The sequence below is a fragment of the Pangasianodon hypophthalmus genome, chromosome 2 (genome assembly GCF_027358585.1).
Source record: "Pangasianodon hypophthalmus isolate fPanHyp1 chromosome 2, fPanHyp1.pri, whole genome shotgun sequence".
NCBI classification, from domain to species: domain Eukaryota; kingdom Metazoa; phylum Chordata; class Actinopteri; order Siluriformes; family Pangasiidae; genus Pangasianodon; species Pangasianodon hypophthalmus.
Window position 1 is genome coordinate 20,635,608 of NC_069711.1, and position 20,225 is coordinate 20,655,832.

The window sequence follows — 20,225 nt, forward strand, 5'->3', positions numbered from 1 at the left end:
AATGAAGGGTTTCATGAGCCAATATATGTAGTCAAGCCAAAATACACTATACCATCAAGACAGTACTTGCATACCGGAGCTGTACGGTCAAGTTAAAGATGATGTTCAATGTGAGGTGAAGGATGCAGGACGAGCCGCACTCACAACAGATGGCTGAACATCGTGCACAACCCAAGCGTATGTAACCATTAGCTGCCATTATAATACTAAGTTCCAATGAACAAGGCTGAGATATTGTTAAAAAGTATGTTGCTACTGAAGCACTAAGCATGGATGTGAAATTCTACACAAAAATCCTACCATGGTGTAGGAAAGATTTTTTTCAGCTGTTTTGTTGAGTGTGAAAATGTCAAAGCTTTATATTTCAAAAGTCAAAGATTAAGTTCATCACGGGTCCTTATTTGCACTGAAATATGTAGAATTTCATAGTGAAAAAAGCTCAATAAATGTTTATAAATATATTTTGCATCTGTGAATAAATAGAATGTTACTGATTGTGTGAAATAGACACATTGTTTAATATTGATCGCAGGTCCCTGAATGATATCGAATTGCTAGCTAAAGAATCGATTTTAGATTGGATTGGCATGAAACGATTTACATCCTTAGTTTATATATATATATATATATATATATATATATATATATATATATATATATATATATATATATGTGTGTGTGTGTGTGTGTGTATATATATATATATATATATATATATATATATATATATATATATATATGTATATATATATATATATATAAAGGGTGTATATAAGTATTTATTTAGTTTAGAACTCCAGAACTCTCTTTGTGAACGCCAGGTCCAGAACTCTCTCCTTGTGTTCTCTGTGTTCAGTTTATTTTGATGATTTCTATGTGCATTTCGAAAAGGTTTGTTTAGGTTTTTCTGTTCCTGTATTTCTGTCCAGTGAATGAAAGACTTTTAGCCCTACACACCCCTTAACCAGTGGTTTTTTGCATTTTGGTTAATTAATTATATGCTAGGGCTGTAGGATTCCCATCTCAAGACGTTTCCTGTAATGACTTTGATTTGTCTCGGACATATTGGCATTTGTACCTGCACTTGTCTCGGTCTTGGGCATCGGTCTGACTAACTTTGGTCTTGATCTTGTCTAAGAGTTTGTAAAAATAATGTTCATGTTGTCTTTTCTTTTAGGTTTAACAAGAAGTAATTCCTTCTTTCAGACAACCCAGCCTCATCAAACCAAACAGGAAATGAACCAAAAGTATCAGTTTTGCTCTGATTCAGACTCAGCTAACTTGGCATGAAAGTGGTCTAAGAATGTCACTGTAAAAGTTTGTGTATCTGCACCAATGCTACCATCTCTAATGTGAAAAAACACCCACGTCACTCACTTTGGCATCGTTTTCAAGTGATTCTCTCGAAGTTCCAGGATGCGTAATTTGGACAATCTGAAAAGTAAAGAGTTGCAGTTAGTTTGTTACGGAACGTGAATTTCTTTTAAAGCCATAATCAGTAGGAACTGCAGATATATGCTAATGCTGTATAATTGTGATTTAAAAAAAAAGAAAACAGCATTACTAAACTTCCTCACATGGACCTGTCTTTGCTTCTGTACACAATGCATGAAAAAGTGAATAATGAATAGAAAGGGAGCTTCCGAAAACTGAATGACACTTGAACAGTAAGCAAACAATATTTTATTTTATATATTGTTTTGCCTCTTTGCTTTTATTTGTTATGTCTCAATTTCTTTCTATTTGTTGTAACATGACACTCTTGTAGGTAAGGGCTTCACCTGAATAAATAAAAAAGAAGTTATTTAAATCGAGAGTAGCTCTGTGAAAAAGCAGCTTTATAGGTTTGGTGCTTGGTACAGAATGACAGAAGCTGCTGATAGAGCTCTTACCTTCCAAAATTGGCGGGTAGGTACTCGAGGAAGGCATCATTTAAGAAGAGCTGTGTCAGATTGAGGAGCTGAGTGAAGCCATCTGGGAGTCTACGGGAAAAGAGAGGAAGGCCATCAGCACATCACTCAACGAGCTTTAAGTACCTCCAACTCACAGAGAAGCAAAGTGGCTCTAATCCCATTACATTTCCTCTATAACCACCCCTGCTAGAGAGAACACGACTTGTTTAAAGATTATTAGCGAGATGAGGGTGAGTGTTGTGGAACATGAACGTGTCTGATTTTTTAAAACTCCAGCAGCAAATTAATTCTCGGTCAGTTATGGTTTAAACTATTTTTAGTGGTGATGAATATTTCAGCTCAGAGAAATGAAACGCAACCTGAAATAATCTGTGGTCTCTCCTTGAACTAAGGTTAAGGCGGTTATGAGAGATGTCTTCACTGTGTGTTATTAAGGAACAAAGCTACTTCATAATTCAAAGGTCTTTTTGAATACAGAAAAAAACCTTTATCCCTAAATTTAAGGCATCAAACTCAATTCATCATGTGTCTCCAGTGTATAAACTATTCACAGGACATATTTAAATACTGATCTATTAATGTTTTTAAACCGTCTGGAATACTGGTATAAACTGGTACGTCTGTGCAGCAGTATAAAGTGTGAATGATTTCCATGTCCTCGAACTGCTGCTAATCACACCAAAACTGACACAAATTCCTGTGTACACTTTAAAAAAATTGCATCATCCAACAACTACACAATTTCAAGATCCTTTCAATAAGAAAATGGACATTAAAATTCCCAAACTGTCTGTTGTTTAGTAAGCTTGTTATGTAGGCTGTGGTTCTTGTACTTACTTGGTTATGGGATTTACACTGGCCTCTACAACTGATAAACATTTACAGCACTTGATATTGTCAGGAAATTCTTGAATGCCTGAAGGAATGAGGGATATATTCATAAATCAACACACACTGTTTCGCACACAATCACATAAGCATATTAAATTTTATATCATAAATCATCAGATCAGGATATGCAGAAATGAAGAACATACCGTTTTTACTTATATCTAATTCCTTCAGGTTTACAAGGCTAGCGATGGTGGTTGGCAGGTTTGAAAGGTCGTTATCAGGAATACTCAATTTTCGCAGGGCTTGACAGTTAAAGAGTTGCTAATAGATAGATAGATAGATAGATAGATAGATAGATAGATAAAAACAGAATAAGGGAGGATATCAGGTATGCTAAACTTTTAACTTATAGTAACTGTATAAATAGCTAAAAGTCACAATTCAGATGTTGTAATCTGTTACTGTATCTTATAAGGAATAAAACACAATGAGATGTGCTGTTACAGGAATATAATCCACAATGGGATGGTATGATGAACCCCGACCAGGACCACCCCTATGTTCTTCCTATAACAGCATGGTCCAAAGTGGTTTATTCCTCTTATACCACATACCAATTTTTAATTCCATAATGAACAACATGTCATTCTGTTTAACTAATTATAGTTAAATTTAATGTCACAGAATATCTACATAGAATGTCTACAAGACAAGATAGTTCCTGTTATCACTTGAGTTATAGCAGCTATAACCTCAATAGCCTCTCTTTTTTCTTTCTGGTGAAGTTAATAAGACAAAAAAACACAAAAAACAAAAGCACACAGCTTATCATGTTACTGAAAAAACAGAAATGCACAAAGTTCTCTGTCCTGAACACTCTCCTGTAGCAGAAAACGTAGTTACAAAGCACTGATACTGATATATTTTCCTTCCATAAATATTAGATAAATCTAATCTCTTGAAAGCTTCATCTAGTCAATGAGTCTAGGTTTATCTTTGAAAATAACAACACATTTTTAATTCCATTTAGATGGAATTGGATTATGAGGAGTTTCCTCCATACAAGTCCCTGTGAATGAGCTGTTACTATAGAAACGAATAACATATTAGAACAAGCACAGTATTATAAATTTGATTTGATTTACAGCCAAAACTACCATCAGTGCTGCCATTATAGAAAATTAATCAACACCTCCTGACGATTCAGATTCCAGAATTCAACAACGCTATAGTATAATTCATTTTATCATCATTGATATAATGTTGACATCACTCACGTTTGTGCATTCAGGAAACATTAGTTAGAAAGAAAGTATTACTTAAACACACCATTATTATAGTTTTAAACTGAAGAAGGTGTTTATAACGAGCAGAAGAAGAACTTGCAGTCCAAAGGCACCAATCCTGTAAGATCACCACTCATACAAAAGGAGCACTTAATTCCACTCGAAAGGCTTTTTTGAGGCTTTTCACTGATGAGTCATATGGGCACAAAACCCTTAGAAACCCAGAGCTTTCCCAGCTTGCATAACTGTCTGTTCATTCAGAATCTTCCAGCATTTTGATTGAAATTTATTTTAAGAATTTAATAAAAAAAAAAAACTAGGATGAAAGCTGAAGAACTGATTAAACAGGTGTATAGGTAACATGCTTTGTACACACATGTTGAGAATAACTTTAATATTTCTATACATTGTGGAAAACAAAAGGTATAAAAGTCAAAAGCTGTCCACGGTTCTGAACGAGCAATTCCCCCTCTCTGTTCGTCTCACAAGGCCAGACATGAATACACATCTGGAAACAGCCTTTCAAAAACCTGATTATGAATAGCGATGAGAATGAGCACAAAAAAATAAATGCCATGCCCACAGGTTTTCCCTCTAAAACCTTCCCCAATTTCCAGCTAATGTGCAGAGGATTATCAACACCTCAAGCAAGTCTTCAAAATGGATGTTCAACTCAACCATTTTTGCCTTTCAGAAAATAATGTTTGTTTTTTCTGCACGCAATTTACCTCACTGCTAACTTGATCAGTGCTTACTGTATCAGATTTAGGGCCTGAAGCATTGCCTCAAAAAGAAATATTATCACAACAACCCTGAGCCATGAATGAATGAATGAAAGACTTCCTCAAAACTGCTTACATACAGTATATCAACAACTAAAATGCACACACTGTGTTAGAGAATGTAACACAAATATATTGAAAAAGCTGTCGTAACACAATTTCAAATCCTTTTAACCTATACCCCTAAAGCCCTTAAAGATTTTTTTAACAGGACACTGTAAAACCAGACTGTATTACGCTATAGCAAGTTAAAAAACAAACAAAAAAAAAAAACTGCAGTTTCTAAATAAATAGCAGATAGAGCCAGATGAGTCTGATAATGATATAATTGTCTATGCTTGTGTAGTCATCATGGAAAAAGCTGAATGTAGACAAATACCCTCAGGACAGAGAAGTAGTGCTGAATAGATTCAAAACTACACTGATATAAGTGCTTGTAAAAATATTAAATCATCAAAATTGCATATAATGACAGGACAGCATTAGCATAATTGCAAAAGATGAACAAGGGTCTATAGCCCAGAAAATACAGGTCCGCGTTGAATAATTACATATGAGCGCAAGTGCTATTAAAGTGTTCTTGCTGTGCCCAAGAGTTCTTTTATCAAAAAAACAAATGGTTTTGGAAATACACTACATGGCCAAAAGTTTGTGGACATCTGACCATCACACCCATATGTGGTTCTTCCCCAAACTGTAGCTAGAATTTGAAAGCACAGACATGTATAAAATGTCTTTGTATGCTGTAGCATTACAAATTCCCTTCACTGGAACTAAGAGGCCCATACATGTTCCAGCATGACAATACCCCTGTGCACAATGCGAGCTCCATGAAGACATGGTTTTTCAAGGTTGGAGTGGAAGAACTCGAATGTCCTGCACAGAGCCCTGACCTCAACCCCACTGAACACCTTTGGGATGAATTGGAACACTGACTGCACCCCAGGCCTCCTCACCCGACATCAGCGCCTGACCTCACTAATGCTCTCGGGGCTGAATGAGCACAATTCCCCACAGCCACACTCCAAAGTTTAGTGGAAAGCCTTCCCAGAAGTGTGGAGGTTATTATAATAGCAAAAAGGGACTCTAAATCCGGAATTTGATGTTTATAATGCACATATGGTCGTGATAGTCAAGTGACCACATATGTTTGGCTATGCAGTATTTATTCACCATTGACATGAATGCAAATGAAAGAAAAGAGCATGAGCTTTGTCAAGTACCTTGGGAAGCTCTTCAATTTGGTTAGCATCTAGGTAGAGCTCCTCCAGAGTGCGCTCGAAGCTGAAGATCTCCTTGGGCACCTGCTGCAGGCTGCAGTGTGAGTAATCCAGCACGGAGATGACCTCCTCCTCCCCGCGGAAGCATCGGCATGGCACCAGGCGCCCGATGATCTTCCTCTTGGTAGTCATCTCCAGACACTGCACTGTAGGTCAGAGAGAGGGCATGTCTTAGCTTATATACACAAAAACAAGGGCATCACCAGGGGCAACTGGAATAAATGGGCTAACAAAAAAAGGCCTCAATATAAGGTTTCATTTTCAGCATCCACATCAGCTTAGCTGTTAACAACTGTCTTAAAGTGGATTATTTTGGAGTTTTGTGGAACCAAGTGCAACCGCACCACTAAATGCCATAACATAAAAATACTGTGAATTGTATTCACAGCAGCAAGGCTGGTGCTGATTTCTTTCTAGCCCAGTCATGTCAGTTGATTACACAGTGTGAAACAACATCTAGACTTGATCTTCATTTGGGCTGATATTTTTTCATTCCAATTCCTTTATACATCTGTAACATGTCATCAGCAACACGTGAAATACATTCACGTGTAATGAACGTGAATAACGTGATTATTTCATCTATTAGCCCTTTTTTCCCCCCTAAATTGCCTTTGGAGGAGAAACTAAAAATAGATATTCAAAGCAAACATTATACATTCAAAGTTTAGCATTTTTTGGTTTGAACAAAATGATCACAACTTTCCTGTTTAATATGTTTCGTATTTAGAGGAAACACAGCATGAAGCCCTTATGGACTTGAAACACTTAAAATTGGAAATCATGAATGAAGCTGCCTGTTTGTCTTTGTGTGTGTGTAAGTGTGTGTGTGTGTGTGATAGTTTGCCCCAAGTTATTTTTTGCCATTGACGAGACCCCATGGTATAGTGCATTGCTCGTTTCACTGTTGATATATTGATAGATATTTCATTTTAGCCCTCCCATCCAATATCACTGGGCAGCAGGTTTCCCCCCCCCAAAAAAAGGAAAAAAAAAAATATATATATATATATATATATATATATATACAGCAGCAATATGTAATTATAGTTAATGCCATCTCTCTTCACCAGGGATCTATTCAAGTAATACAGATAAGCATGATCACAGAACACACTGAAATATCAAGCATGTTTATCAAGCATTACACAAGACAAAAAAAAAATTTGTTGAATATTTTCTATACATTTGTCCTCTAAGTATCATGCAGTGACTGTAATCAGCAGTGATTAATCAGCACCCTATAATCTCATCATGCCTCACATCCTGAGAAATGGGGTTCCATCAAATCCAGCTGTGATGAATCAACGCCAGATTTCATAACTGTCCATGATTCATAAATATATGTAATTAACAGAGTGCATGTACATTCCATCAGAAAGTTCCCATCAGTGATCTTTCATGATTTGTCAAGTAATATGGTGGTTTACACGAGAGATATTTACTTTGTAAGACATGTACATGCAACTGATGTGAAATATTGCTTTGCTATAAAGTACAAATCTGAAAAAAGGTCTACTGCACCACTTACAGAAACAGTGGGATGTTTTATAAATATCACACATAATGAAATAATTCTTCAGGAACTAACTGTATTGCAGTTTAAGTCTTTTTCCCCCTTTACTGTAATCACTGTAATAACTAAAGTATCTTAATGGCACTATGTTTCTTATGACAAGCTTTATTAGGTGATCTACAATATTTCCATTCACATTTGCTTTGCTATTCTTCAGTGCCTCACTTCTTAAAAAATGAGTTCAATAAAAGCTAACCAAGACAAACTGCCAGCTTTCATAACTATCCATGACAAACTTAAATGCAATTAACACTAGACTTAGAGCCTGAAGTCACAACCATAAAACTGCAAATCGAACCGCCAGCATTGCTTAATTACTTGTCAGCTGCGTTGTAGTAGAAAATAGCCAGCTATAAAAAAAGCTGTCTTTAGTGGGCAAAAATCCTACAGTCATGCTGCAGAAAGCTGCACTGGTACTGCACACATGGGAAGAAAAATTGTATATTACACAAACTTTCTTGGGATGGCATTTTTAATCTTTCTTAATTTGAGCAAAAGGACAAGCATCATGACATAAATTTGTGTTCTGTATATTAAAGTAAGAAATGGTAATTAAAAAAAGAGTCCAAAAAAAAAAAAATCAGGAAAGTTTATCTGACTCGCTGAACACCGTGTGATCCTCCTGGGATTCGAACGAAATGCAATGGTACATCAATACAACAAACATTTCTTATTTTAATCAACAACTTTGCTGTCCTGATGAAGAACAAGAGAGAACAAGAGCAGGACTATTGAGGGATGTGCAAAATCTCCAGGGATGGAAATGTGAGGCTCTCTGAGACATGGTGTGTGAGTGGGCATTAGGGAATAAGTGATAGATTGGAAAGCTAATTCCTTATGCTTTTGTTTTTTTTTACATGCAAATATAGGACTGCAATAATTAAGACATGACCTACTCAAAAGCACAATTATGGCTCTGGTGGGATAAACCTATGTAAGGTTAAAACTGTAGGAAAAAGACATTTTTACTTTATAAGTATTTTATGAGGTTTATACAACACACTCACCTATATTTACTATATTTACCAAATTGTTTTCCATCTACAGAGCAAAAAGGCTCTATATTCAGGGATATGCAGCCCTATGGCACAGTCTGAAGTGTTTTATTACACTTATACACCAAATTTCCCCCTCAGGCATCAATAATGTCTATCCATCCATCCATTTAGCCATCCATCCATCCAGCTATTCATCTTATATTCACCACCATAGCAGTTTGCCAACAATTATGATTTTTAAATTTAATTGAATGACATGAACTAAAGACAAAGCCATGCAGCTTACTGACTGTTGTGACTAACTTACTGACTGAATGTGCTCACACTACAGCACATGTGAAGAAAGCTTCACCATGCCAACAATTTTTCTTTGTTAAATAAAGTTTTTTAATCTGTTTACATTACGTGAGCATCTGCCAAAGAAGTCCCTATGTAAGTTGTTACTATAGAAGTGATACCATATTAGTGCAAGGACGTTCTGGGGGCAGTCGTGGCCTAATGGATAGCAAGTCGGACTTGCAACCCAAAGGTGAACCTGAAGGTCGTGGGTTCGAGTCTCAGGTCCGGCAGGGATTGTAGGTGGGGGGAGTGAATAACCAGTGCTCTCTCCCACCCTCAATACCACGACTGAGGTGAGACCCTTGAGCAAGGCACCAAACCCCCAAATGCTTCCCGGGCGCCGCAGCAAAAAAGGCTGCCCACTGCTCCGGGTGTGCGTGTGCGTGTGCGTGTGCGCACTTGGATGGGTTAAATGCAAAGTGCACAAATTCTGAGTATGGGTCACCATACTTGGCCACAAGTCACTTCACTACTACTACTACTACTTCACTATATAATGCCTGTGATTTGTCTTGCAGATGGAGCTTATAAACATATGATTTGATCTACAGCTGTAATAGAAAATTAATCAACACCTTATGACCAATCAGAATTGATGTTTATATAGTATGTAGATAGATACCCACACAGAAGTCTCTATACATAGGGGAAATGAACACTTTTTTTCATACTTTTTCATACTTATTTTATATTAAATATTTTTTCCACATAGCCTTTAAGAATGCCTTTGACAAAAGAAGAATGTATGAAATCATTCTCATGGCTGGATTGGGAAGCTGTCACCAAACTTATTAACAAATTCAAGAAGACTGGAAGTGTTGTGGACCAACCAAGAAGTGTATGTCCACAAACATCCAGTGACAAAGGCACGAGTGATGTGGTGCTGGCATACATAGTCCCCTCTGTATGGAGACCTTTGGGGCTTATATATATATATATATATACACATAAATTAACAGTTACAAAAACTGTAAAGTGCATTCCTTCACTTTTAAAACTAAAATTAAACTCAAAAACACAGAGCAGGCTAATTACTAAATCAGTGCTAACTGCTAATTTCTGCATACTTAACCATGTTTAGCTAGAACTGCTCTGAATATAGAAAGAGTATTGTAAGAAGCATCGATATTTTGAGCATCAGTGCTGCTGAGAAGTAGCAAAAAAATTATAACTTTTCATTTTATTCATTGCTCCCCATTTTTAGCTAACAATCTGTCACAATAACCAGAGGTGAGATGGATTCAAACACAGTACAGCATATATTTTCGAAACAGTCAAGCAGACAAATCCAAATCGAAAGGTAATATCAATGTCAATAAACAGACGGGGGTCAGGTGAGGCACTATCAGCATAAACAGGCCAAAGACAAAACTCAAAGAACCAAGAAACTAGAAAGTCAAAACTGGGATAACAAACACAGGAAAACAAGGCTTGGTAAATGTCAGAGGCAGATACACAAACTGAGCGTTTACTTCACAAATTCTTGTGAATGAAAGTCTCTCTTTTAAGGTGTGTGTGATTGGGAACAGGTGAGTGTGTTCAGTAGTCCAGTGACTGTGAATGTGTCAATGGTGGTGGGTTCTGGGTAGCGTAGTCTGAAGCAGCCGCAGTTTATTCTGAGGAACTGAGTTCACAGACGGAGCTGACCTGACATAATTTAGCAAACTGCTAGCTAGCTAATGTTATAAGCTTCTGGCTGTACCACTGCTGATTAAACGATGACTCTCAAAGCCAGCATTTTATTTTTCATGCCAGCTTCACTCAGAAATTCATCCAAATGAAACCCATATTTAACAGTGGCCTCCATTTTCCTCCATTTTCATCATCTTAACAATCACTCAGCCAGACTAAACAGGAAAACATTGTCTAGTCCAAATCCATCAAGATGATATAAAAAGCACAAAAAGTCTAGACACAGAATAGCATTGAATCATACAGGAAAAGAGCACAGCTGAAAAGATAAAGTTATCAAAATTAAAGTAAGATAAGAGGGCACATAATTTCACGCTCGGCAATGTGTTTCTCACCTGTTTCCAGGTTCACTGATTTGACACTCTGCAGGTGTCAATATGGAACAATACTGGAGCCAGCTAGTGTGAGTTACACACACCCTGTTGTTTCCACACAAGTACAGGGCTTCAGGTTCGTTCAGGTCATTCAAGGAGCCATTAAATAAGAGTGAAGTTTAAGCAAATGCATGTAACCTATAGTAACCTATATGTAGAGGTTTTTCTACCCACCTACAAGAAAACCTAAATGAAACAAGCCTTTAAATTGGGAAAAATTCAGTTTTCTGTGTTTCCATTCAAGTTTTCTCAAGTGTGTTTTCCAGAATCTTTATCACTATATGTCCTTTCAGGCACTCTTCTGATGGAGTCTGATGGATGTTGCTTCTTTTCAGAATATTTACCAGAACAAATATTTAAAGAACCTGACCCCAAGTTCAAGAAACAGCTGGTTAGGCTTACCACAGTTTGTTCAAAATTCAAATTTTGTTTATTCAGTAAACATCCATGATTTCCAGTATAATGAAGTATACAGTAACACTGATTATCCAGGATTATGTACATTTTAATGCTACACTGTATCTTCAATAGCTTTGATAGTGCAAATGAATAAGTAATAAAGTTCCTACATTCAGTAGATATTACATTATATAACTTTAACCCTTAGATGCAATAAAAACTTCAATCTTTTCTAGGAATGAGGTCATGCAGACAGAAACTATTTGAGCAGGTGTATGTAGCCTACGACTGACTTTGGAACTTGTGGAGTTTTCTCGTGAACCAGAGTGACTTTGGTGGCTTGATAGTTCTCCATCTAGCCATAGAACCATGTCACATACATAACCAGTCATTCTACTTCCTTTTGTTCTGGACCACAAGAGTGATTTCAAGTACAAAAAAAGTGCAAATGCTATAGTTTATTGAGATTGAGGAACAATCAAAGTGTTAATAATGCTTTGTATTGAAGAAGAGATTCACTCAAGATGTTGATATTATTCCTTTGAAGATGGAAATCATTCATATACCAATACTGTTATTTATTGAGAATAAAAATTACTTTTCTCTACTGAGGGTGAACATTACTCAGTGTGCTGTTACTATACTCTACTGAGGATAAGAACTAAGGATAGGAATATTAATACTGTATTCTTGTGAGGATCACTTGAACTCACCACCGAAAATGGTGTTTAATGGAAGAAAGCAATTCTTGATCCTTATTCAGGTATGCTTGTGCAATCATATCCTTTACCCAGTGGGCTAACCTATCTTTAGATAGCAAAGCCCCTTTATGATACTACCCAAAGAACGCAAACAGGTGGTCAGCGAAAGCTGCCCATCACTTCCACATAGTGCTTGAGATCCCTCACTTTACATTCTAACCTGTATGAGCAGACAGATTTATTGATATACTGTAGCATCAATATCTATGGCACTAATGCTAGGTTCAGCCACAGCATGACATGATGAATGCCTGTCCCCAAAGCAGACACTGCATTCTGACCGATAATGCATTACTACTTATCTAAGCCATAGTGATGCCTAGTAAAAACACTATTTTAAGCGAAAGCAACTTTATATATGCATCATTCATTGGTTCATATGGCAAGTTGAAAAACTACTTACAAGTGAATCCAGATCCCTCTGTGAGATCATTGTTTTGCGTGAAAATTGTGAAAACATTTCACACCTTCAAGAATAGTTTTGAGTAGTTTATGTGCTCCCAAGGGAATACCATCAATCTCTCCCCTGTGCACAGACAACGCTGCCATGGTTTTAGGGTAGACCTAGAAGGGCTCCAAAACACTGTTTACAGTGAAGGATAAAGGATTAAAGCCTAGTGTTTCACACTGTAGTGAAAACACATTCCACTTGCCTGCAAACAACCAGTACATGGAGACTGGCCTGAAAATATGAGAAAAATTAATTCTGTTCAATTTATCATTGCAACACACAACAGCTTTAACAATCTCTAAGCTCCTACAAACAGAAATAATAAGCATACTATAAGCTCTATAGTCTCTACTATAAGCTCTACACTATAAGCTCTCATACTATAACAGTTTTATTCCATTGAATTCAATCTAATATTTTCATTCTTATTTCCTAACATTCTTATCACAGTGGGGGCTTGCAAGGTCTTTTACAAGACTTCATGCACATTATGGCTGATCCCAGAAAGATTCCTTCTTAACCCTTCTTCTGCACATCTGCAATCCAATAACCCATCTGCTTTCTAATGCTAAACCTCAGGCAAAATCATAACTCCAGTTATCTTCAAATAACATGGCGAAATCTGTTGACAACCGTTCCTAATAGAGTGAATAAAATGCCACACATTTCAACATAAAGAGATTGGAGGAATAGTTGACAGAAGTGGAGCATTCTGCTTTTTTCCCTTTAATGAAGCTTTTAATGTCTTTGAAAAGCCTGTCTTTCATTTCTATATAAAGAGTGAAGAGTGAATAACCAGCACTTGCTAATTTGATTCATTGAATTATTATAATCATAATTCATCAAGAGACATTGGCTGATTACTAAATCTAAACTAAATTGAGATGTTTCAATTGTTTTACAGTTTGCTTTAAGTGCAGGCATGTCACGGCTTGGGAGATGAGCTCATTTTATTCATTCACACACTCATATTTTAAGAGGTTTGGTGAGAAATGTGTGGTTACTATAGGGTAAAGAGAGAAATTTGGAAAAATGTGGACAAATTACATTGTATCTTCATTATGAAATATTCTCTAAATACAGTACACTCTATGTATTCACAAGTACTTCATCCTTGTGTGCTTTTTTAGTTAGTAGCCACTGCAATTGTATAATTAACCTGCCAGTTTACACAACATGATATTTGTCTCATATCCAGCCTCATAGAAAGTTATCATACAAGATGTCCGACTGGGGGTTATGTGCTTCCTGTTTTTGCCGCAATACACAACAAGGCCTCAGACTACAAAAGAGTTCAAGATGCCTTAACACAACTAAAACAGGTTTCTCAACTGCAGTTTCTCCTTTTAAAAATGTTCATTGGTGACAAGCACAGTACTTTCAGCTCTGAGCATCGAACACTTATGCAACATTTATTCAAATAGTGAAATCAAGTGTATCTATCAAGTGCACTACGAAGCAAATTGCTGCACCGTCTTCCACAGTCATGCCTGGTTCCCCATAGACCGCAGAGCAGTGGAGTGAGAGAGTGGTGGTGTGTGTGTGTGTGTGTGTGAGCTCAGTATGGCTAGGGCTGCTATGGAAACTGCATGACGCAAGAGCTGCTTCTGCAGAGGCGAGAGGACATGTTCACAACTTCCAACTCTGCTCCGACAAAACGGCTCACATTTTGGTAAAAAAAAAAAAAAAAAAAAAAACTGCAGAGGTACGTCTCTGCTCCTTCACTCCAGTTAACAGGGAGGATATTTCAGACTCCTTGAGGAAATGTCTAGAGGCAAGGCACAATAATCTATGAAAAAACGACTTGTCATAAAATGCTATAAACTGTAATAAAGCTTCAATTAAAATTTCAAATCAGATTCTTTTTTTTATTTGGCGGCATGGTTTAATGTCTTCTCAGAGGAAATATGCAGCATTAGATGGTCCATGCTTATTAAAAATGCATATGGATCCACCGACATGTAGTAATCACTGAAATGGTTACCTAGGCAACCACTGCTTCAAGGAAGCATGCACAGTATCATATAAATTTTTTCTTTCATTCCTGTTACTGTATTTCACTTCTGGTTGTTGCTTTACTATTTTTATTAAGAAATATAGTTTTTTTAATACTGAAAATAACTAGATGAACACACAAGTATCAATAATAATTGTGGTAAATAAAATTTTAAAAAATACAATATAGTAAAATTAAAAATTGTGTAATATGTTGGACTGTGCTTGGTATATATCACACATTTTTATGCCTGAAGCATGTCTTTCATCTTTAGTACAAGAATAAGATTCATATATACTATGTATGTATACAGCAAAATACAGTGTTTCCTGCAGGTCTGAAGTAAACCCACGGAGAGGACTGGATATGGCAGGGGTGTTTTCAGTATGAAGGAGTTGGTTGTTTGCGACCTAGTATGTTTTTTTAACCATTCAAAGGTACTAGCTTGAAACCAATGTTATAGTATAGGCCTAACTGATATCAGATAATAGCAGGAAAGGAGAAACTTTATCAAGTTCTTTCTCTCATCGGTTTCTGTGAATCTACTTCTCTGCTCTCTCTATTTTTGCTCAAAAAATAAAAAAATATTTGAAATGGGAATCTGTTGTAAAGAAATAAAATTGGTGTAACAAATGTCAGCAAGTGAAAATTCTCTTAGTGCCACCCAGGAGGTAGCCATAGTGCATGTCGAATGGCATTTAATAGAAGAAGGTGCCTCTTGACCTGTGTTCAATTATGCTTGTGCAATCACTTTACCCAGCGGGCTAACCTGCCTTTAGACAGTAAAGCACACGAACATCTGGTCACAGCTGACAATCACTTCTACATAGCACTTCACTGTACACAGGGCTGGCCTGGGCACATTCTCACCTGTAAGAGCAGGTCGGTTGATTTACTGTGACATCAATAACTTCAGCAGCATTGCTGAGTTTGGCCGCAGTGTGACATGTTTAAACCCCAGTCCCCAAGCAGACACTGTGTGCTGACCAATAATACATGCAATACGCATACCTTTCCAGCTGTAGTTATGGCCAGTAAAAAAAAAACTGTCTTTAGCAACTGTCTCATTGTATTTGGTGTTATTTGATGTTTGATGTCTTGCTCAAAGCAGTAAGCAAAAGTGAGACAAAAGTTCCCTGTACTGATAAGACCAGGCAGGATATAGCTATCAGAGGTGAGTGATATGACAAAAAAAAAAAAAAAGCTTGAAGACATTTTACAGTATATGACATGCATCACAATATACAAGTCTGCTAACAAACTAGCAGCAAAGTAAAAGTACTGCATTTAAAAAAACTCTGATTAATAAGTTTGATAATACTTATTTAATGTTTACTAATATAAATTATACTAAAAAGGAAGGGGGAAAATATGTAGAGAATTAACATTTTACACTTTAAAACATAAAACATCAACAAAACATAAAATCAACTGCTTCCAATCAAAGCTTTTTTTAAATTCATAAAATATTTCTCATTATCAGTATATAATTTAAATATATATTTAATATATTAAAATACATTGACATAATTTTTATAATATTTAGAAATTTTAATATAACAATATAATTTTAAAAATGTATTTAAAATGAATAAAAAAACGTGTTGTGATATCTCATAAAATTGTATTCTGACAATTTATCATAATATCAATATTATATCTGTCATGTCAGTGCAGGAATCCACCAGAAACTCCACTTCCCAGAACACACTGTGGCCTACAATCATGGCCACCACAGACTACAATCCCCAGTGCAACACGTTCACAAACACGTTCACAGTCACCTGAGTTCTAACCATGCATACCTGTTCCCAATCACACACACACACACACACACACACACACATACACCCTGTAAATATGGACCCTCACTAAGAACCCTTTACAAAGTAATGCTCAGTGTATGTTTACCTGACTTATAAAGCCTTGCTTATTGCGTGTCACTGTTTTGGTTTTTGATCTTGCCTTGTTAAGTTTTTGGATCTTGGATCACTCTGCTTGCTGATCACCTGACATTTTGGAATAGATTGCAAGTGTCTTTGTAAATAAAAAGCTAACCTGCAACTGCATCCATCTCTGACTCCATCGCATGACAGTATTGTTGTATTGCCCAGCCCTATTGGCTATACATCAGTATCTAGGACTGTAAGTGGGAAGTAGTCTGTGTCAATCTATCACAGGTCAGTGGGGTCAGAGGAGAACCTCTCTGATGGACCAGAAACACTTCACAGCACAGAATTACAGAAATGTTACAGATATGATTCCATAATTTTAAAACTTTTATTTTGGTGAATACACTATTAAATGCATTACAAATTTTATAGATAGGCAATATTTAATGTTTTTATTAAAAAATAAATAAAAATTCAGCTGCTTTCTAACAGCAATAGCAGTGCAATCTGTCTACCGAACTGCCCAACCATCCTTAAAATATAGTTAATAGTTTTGACATAACTGCCATGGAGAGCCGCCATTAAAGCTCTTTCCCCTAATTTCATTCTTCCCTGCACTTTTTTCTCCTCAATGATCACAACAGCTCAAGCACAGCTCAAACTCTGCCTCTCAGCATGTGGTTACAGAGAGGCATACACAAATCACACATCTCTGGGGGTTTTAGGAGTTTATATTCTCACAACAAAAGCAAAAGATACCAAAAAAAAAAAAAAAAAAACAACAATACTGAACCAGGGCTCAATAGTAACTTTTTGCTACACATAGCAATCAGTCACCAGGTGCCAAAACTAAGATTATATAATTACATATTGCAGTTTAATAACACTAATATAAAACAATACTTAAATGTTTATTATTTTAAATAATACACACTGTCAGTCTGTATTCATTTTAACAGTTAACCATGCCGGTACAGTGGATATAAAAAGTCTACACCCCTGTTAAAATGGCAGGTTTTTGTGAGGTAAAGGAATGACACTGAGATAAATCATGTCAGATGTTTCCCCACCTTTATTGTCCAATTGAAAGTACACAAATAAAGTGAAAAATAATCAGAAAGTTTTATAGGGAAAAAAATAAAAATAAAAAACTTACAATAACCTTGTTGCATAAGTGTGCTCTCCCCTAAACTAATACTTTGTTGAAGCACCTTTTAATTTTACTACACCACTCAGTCTGTTTGAATAAGAGTCTATCAGCGTGGCACATCTTTACTTGGCAATATTTTCCCACTCTTTCTTGCAAAAACATTCTAGATCCATCAGACTGTAAGGGCGTCTCCTGTGTACAGCCCGCTTCAGGTCACTCCACAGATTTTTAGCTGGATTCAGGTCTGGGCTCCGGCTAGGTCATTCAAAAACACTGATCTTCTTTTGGTTAAGCCATTCCTTTGTTGATTTGGATGTATGCTTTGGGTCACTATCATTCTGAAAGATGAAACTCCTTTTCATCTTCAGCTTACTAGCAGATGCCTGAATGTACTGCACCAAAATTGACTGGTATTTGTCGTTATTCATGATTCCCTCCACCTTGATAAAAGCCCCAGTTTTGGCTGAAGAAAAGCAGCCCTAAAGCATAATGCTGCCACCACCAGAGAATGTGTTTCAAATATTCAGAAACCTGTATTCAGGTTGCAAAACTCAACATGAAAAAAATGTAACAAAAAAAATTTAACATCCAGGCTACTCGGGGAAGGCAAAGGGAATCGAGCGCGGAGCATCTCCTGCCATTAAATGCCTCCCTCTCTTGGGAGAACGTGCCTATACCACTATATCAACAGAACACTGCATAGGCAATCATGGATTTGTTCATTCAAAATAAACAAATACAGATGTGTAGTTTTCAACCTAATATATTTCAATATTATGAATGTAATGGTCTTTTATTTTCATTATAAAGAATTCAATGGCTTTTAAAATTCACATCTTCTTTTAATTCAAAACTTTGTCACTTTTTACTTTCATTCATATGTGCTCCCATTAACACCTAATTATGACAACGGGCCAGTCAGATTTCTGAAATATTCCACATAGTTAAAGAGACAGTCAGCTTGGTGTATGTAAACATTTGACATCTGGAATTCTGATACAGTGAATTAAGGCTGAAATAAATCTGTCACTAATCGATTGTTTTAAAATTACCTCTAATGTGAACAATGTAGATACACTAATTGACTTGCCAAAAGAAATAGATAGTAACATGAAATGTGTGGAGTTGTGAAAAACTGAGATTGAATATGTATGTAAACTTTTGGCCTCAAATGCAGTGCAGATGCATATGAGAGGACTAGTGGGCAGCAGCTTGCATCCACACAGCGGAAACTGATTCATCAATCACGCTCAAATGACCTCTTGTATTGATGTTGTACAAAGTTTTCATGAATCAGACAATTTGTTCATGTCATTCTGTGCACTCAAATCTGCAGTGTTTCCGCAGTGTGATGGTATATGTTTGTGCGCCCTCACCTCAGCATATATTTTAGCTGCCGGCTCATGTGTCTTCGGCCTCTAATATTTATCCAGCCCTGTGGTTAAAAATGATGTATTTTCCTAAACAAGTAAACTTGTTTTGCCACTGATTAAGGTGTTTTTGTGCAAGTATTGCTGATGACTAAGAATTGTCTGACAATATACTCCCTCAACCTAATACCATCCATACATCTCCTGTGACCTTGTACCATTTGCTATGATGAATACATCTCTATTAGGAAGTCGGGTTTCCTTTCATCTTCATGTCTACTTGAGTCACACCTCTACTTAAGAAGTCCAAGCTTGAGCCCACTAATGTAACAAACTACAGAGTGTTTCCATCTATATCTATCAAAGACTCTGGAAGATGCTGTTCATGCAAACCAAAATTCATAACTTCAACAGAAGATTCCAGGATGCCAATTAGTCTAAATATAAGGCCATGCATTCACTTTACAGTTACTGAAGCTTTACACAAAGCCAAAGAGAACTATATGTATGCTGTTATCACCTTTTTTTGACCTGTCAGCTACTTTTAATACTGTAAATCACTAGATCATCATTTACAATATTGCTGTTTTCATCATATCTACATTATCAATCCTATCACATCCTATCACAGTCTTATTACTGGAGTCCATCACAGGTCATTAACTGTTCCACTCTTGTTCTCCATTTATACTAAATCATTGCTCTCAGTGAGCATATCTCATGTGTTCTCTTATGACTGATATGCTGCTGACACCAAAACTTTCCTGTCTTTGCTCTACATCCACCTCCCACATTGCCCACAAGATATAGGACTGCCTTTCTGACATCTCTTCCTGGATGAAGACCTATCATCTGAAACTCAACCTTGACAGAACAGAGCTACTATATTTATCAGTAAAGAACTCCCCTTGGCTGGACCCATCATTCACCAATGATCACCGTCACCATCCATCTGACACACCTGGTTACAAGTCTTGGTGTGGTTTCTGATGACTGGCTTAATGTCTTAGATAATAATCACATCTCATGAACCTGATAAAACAAGATTCTTCGGTTTTCTTCATCATAAAAGACTGCAACCATTTCTGACTACAGAATCTGTTCAACCTCCTATATAAGCCCTGGTTGTTTT

At 36.6% G+C, this 20,225-nt stretch overlaps 1 protein-coding gene across 8 annotated transcripts in view; it reads right to left on the reverse strand.

The window, feature by feature from the left end:
• lrrc7 (leucine rich repeat containing 7) overlaps positions 1-20,225 on the reverse strand; it is a 130,418-nt gene that overhangs the window by 40,119 nt on the left and 70,074 nt on the right. For all 8 annotated transcript variants that reach the window (XM_034311566.2, XM_053228187.1, XM_026921363.3 and 5 more), the window contains 5 exons: positions 6,039-6,241; positions 2,951-3,068; positions 2,751-2,829; positions 1,893-1,982; positions 1,378-1,434 (listed from right to left, as the gene is read on the reverse strand). In XM_034311566.2, the coding sequence (XP_034167457.1) occupies positions 1,378-1,434; positions 1,893-1,982; positions 2,751-2,829; positions 2,951-3,068; positions 6,039-6,227 (533 nt within the window). In that variant the 5' untranslated portion in view covers positions 6,228-6,241. The remainder of the gene's footprint in view (positions 1-1,377; positions 1,435-1,892; positions 1,983-2,750; positions 2,830-2,950; positions 3,069-6,038; positions 6,242-20,225) is intronic.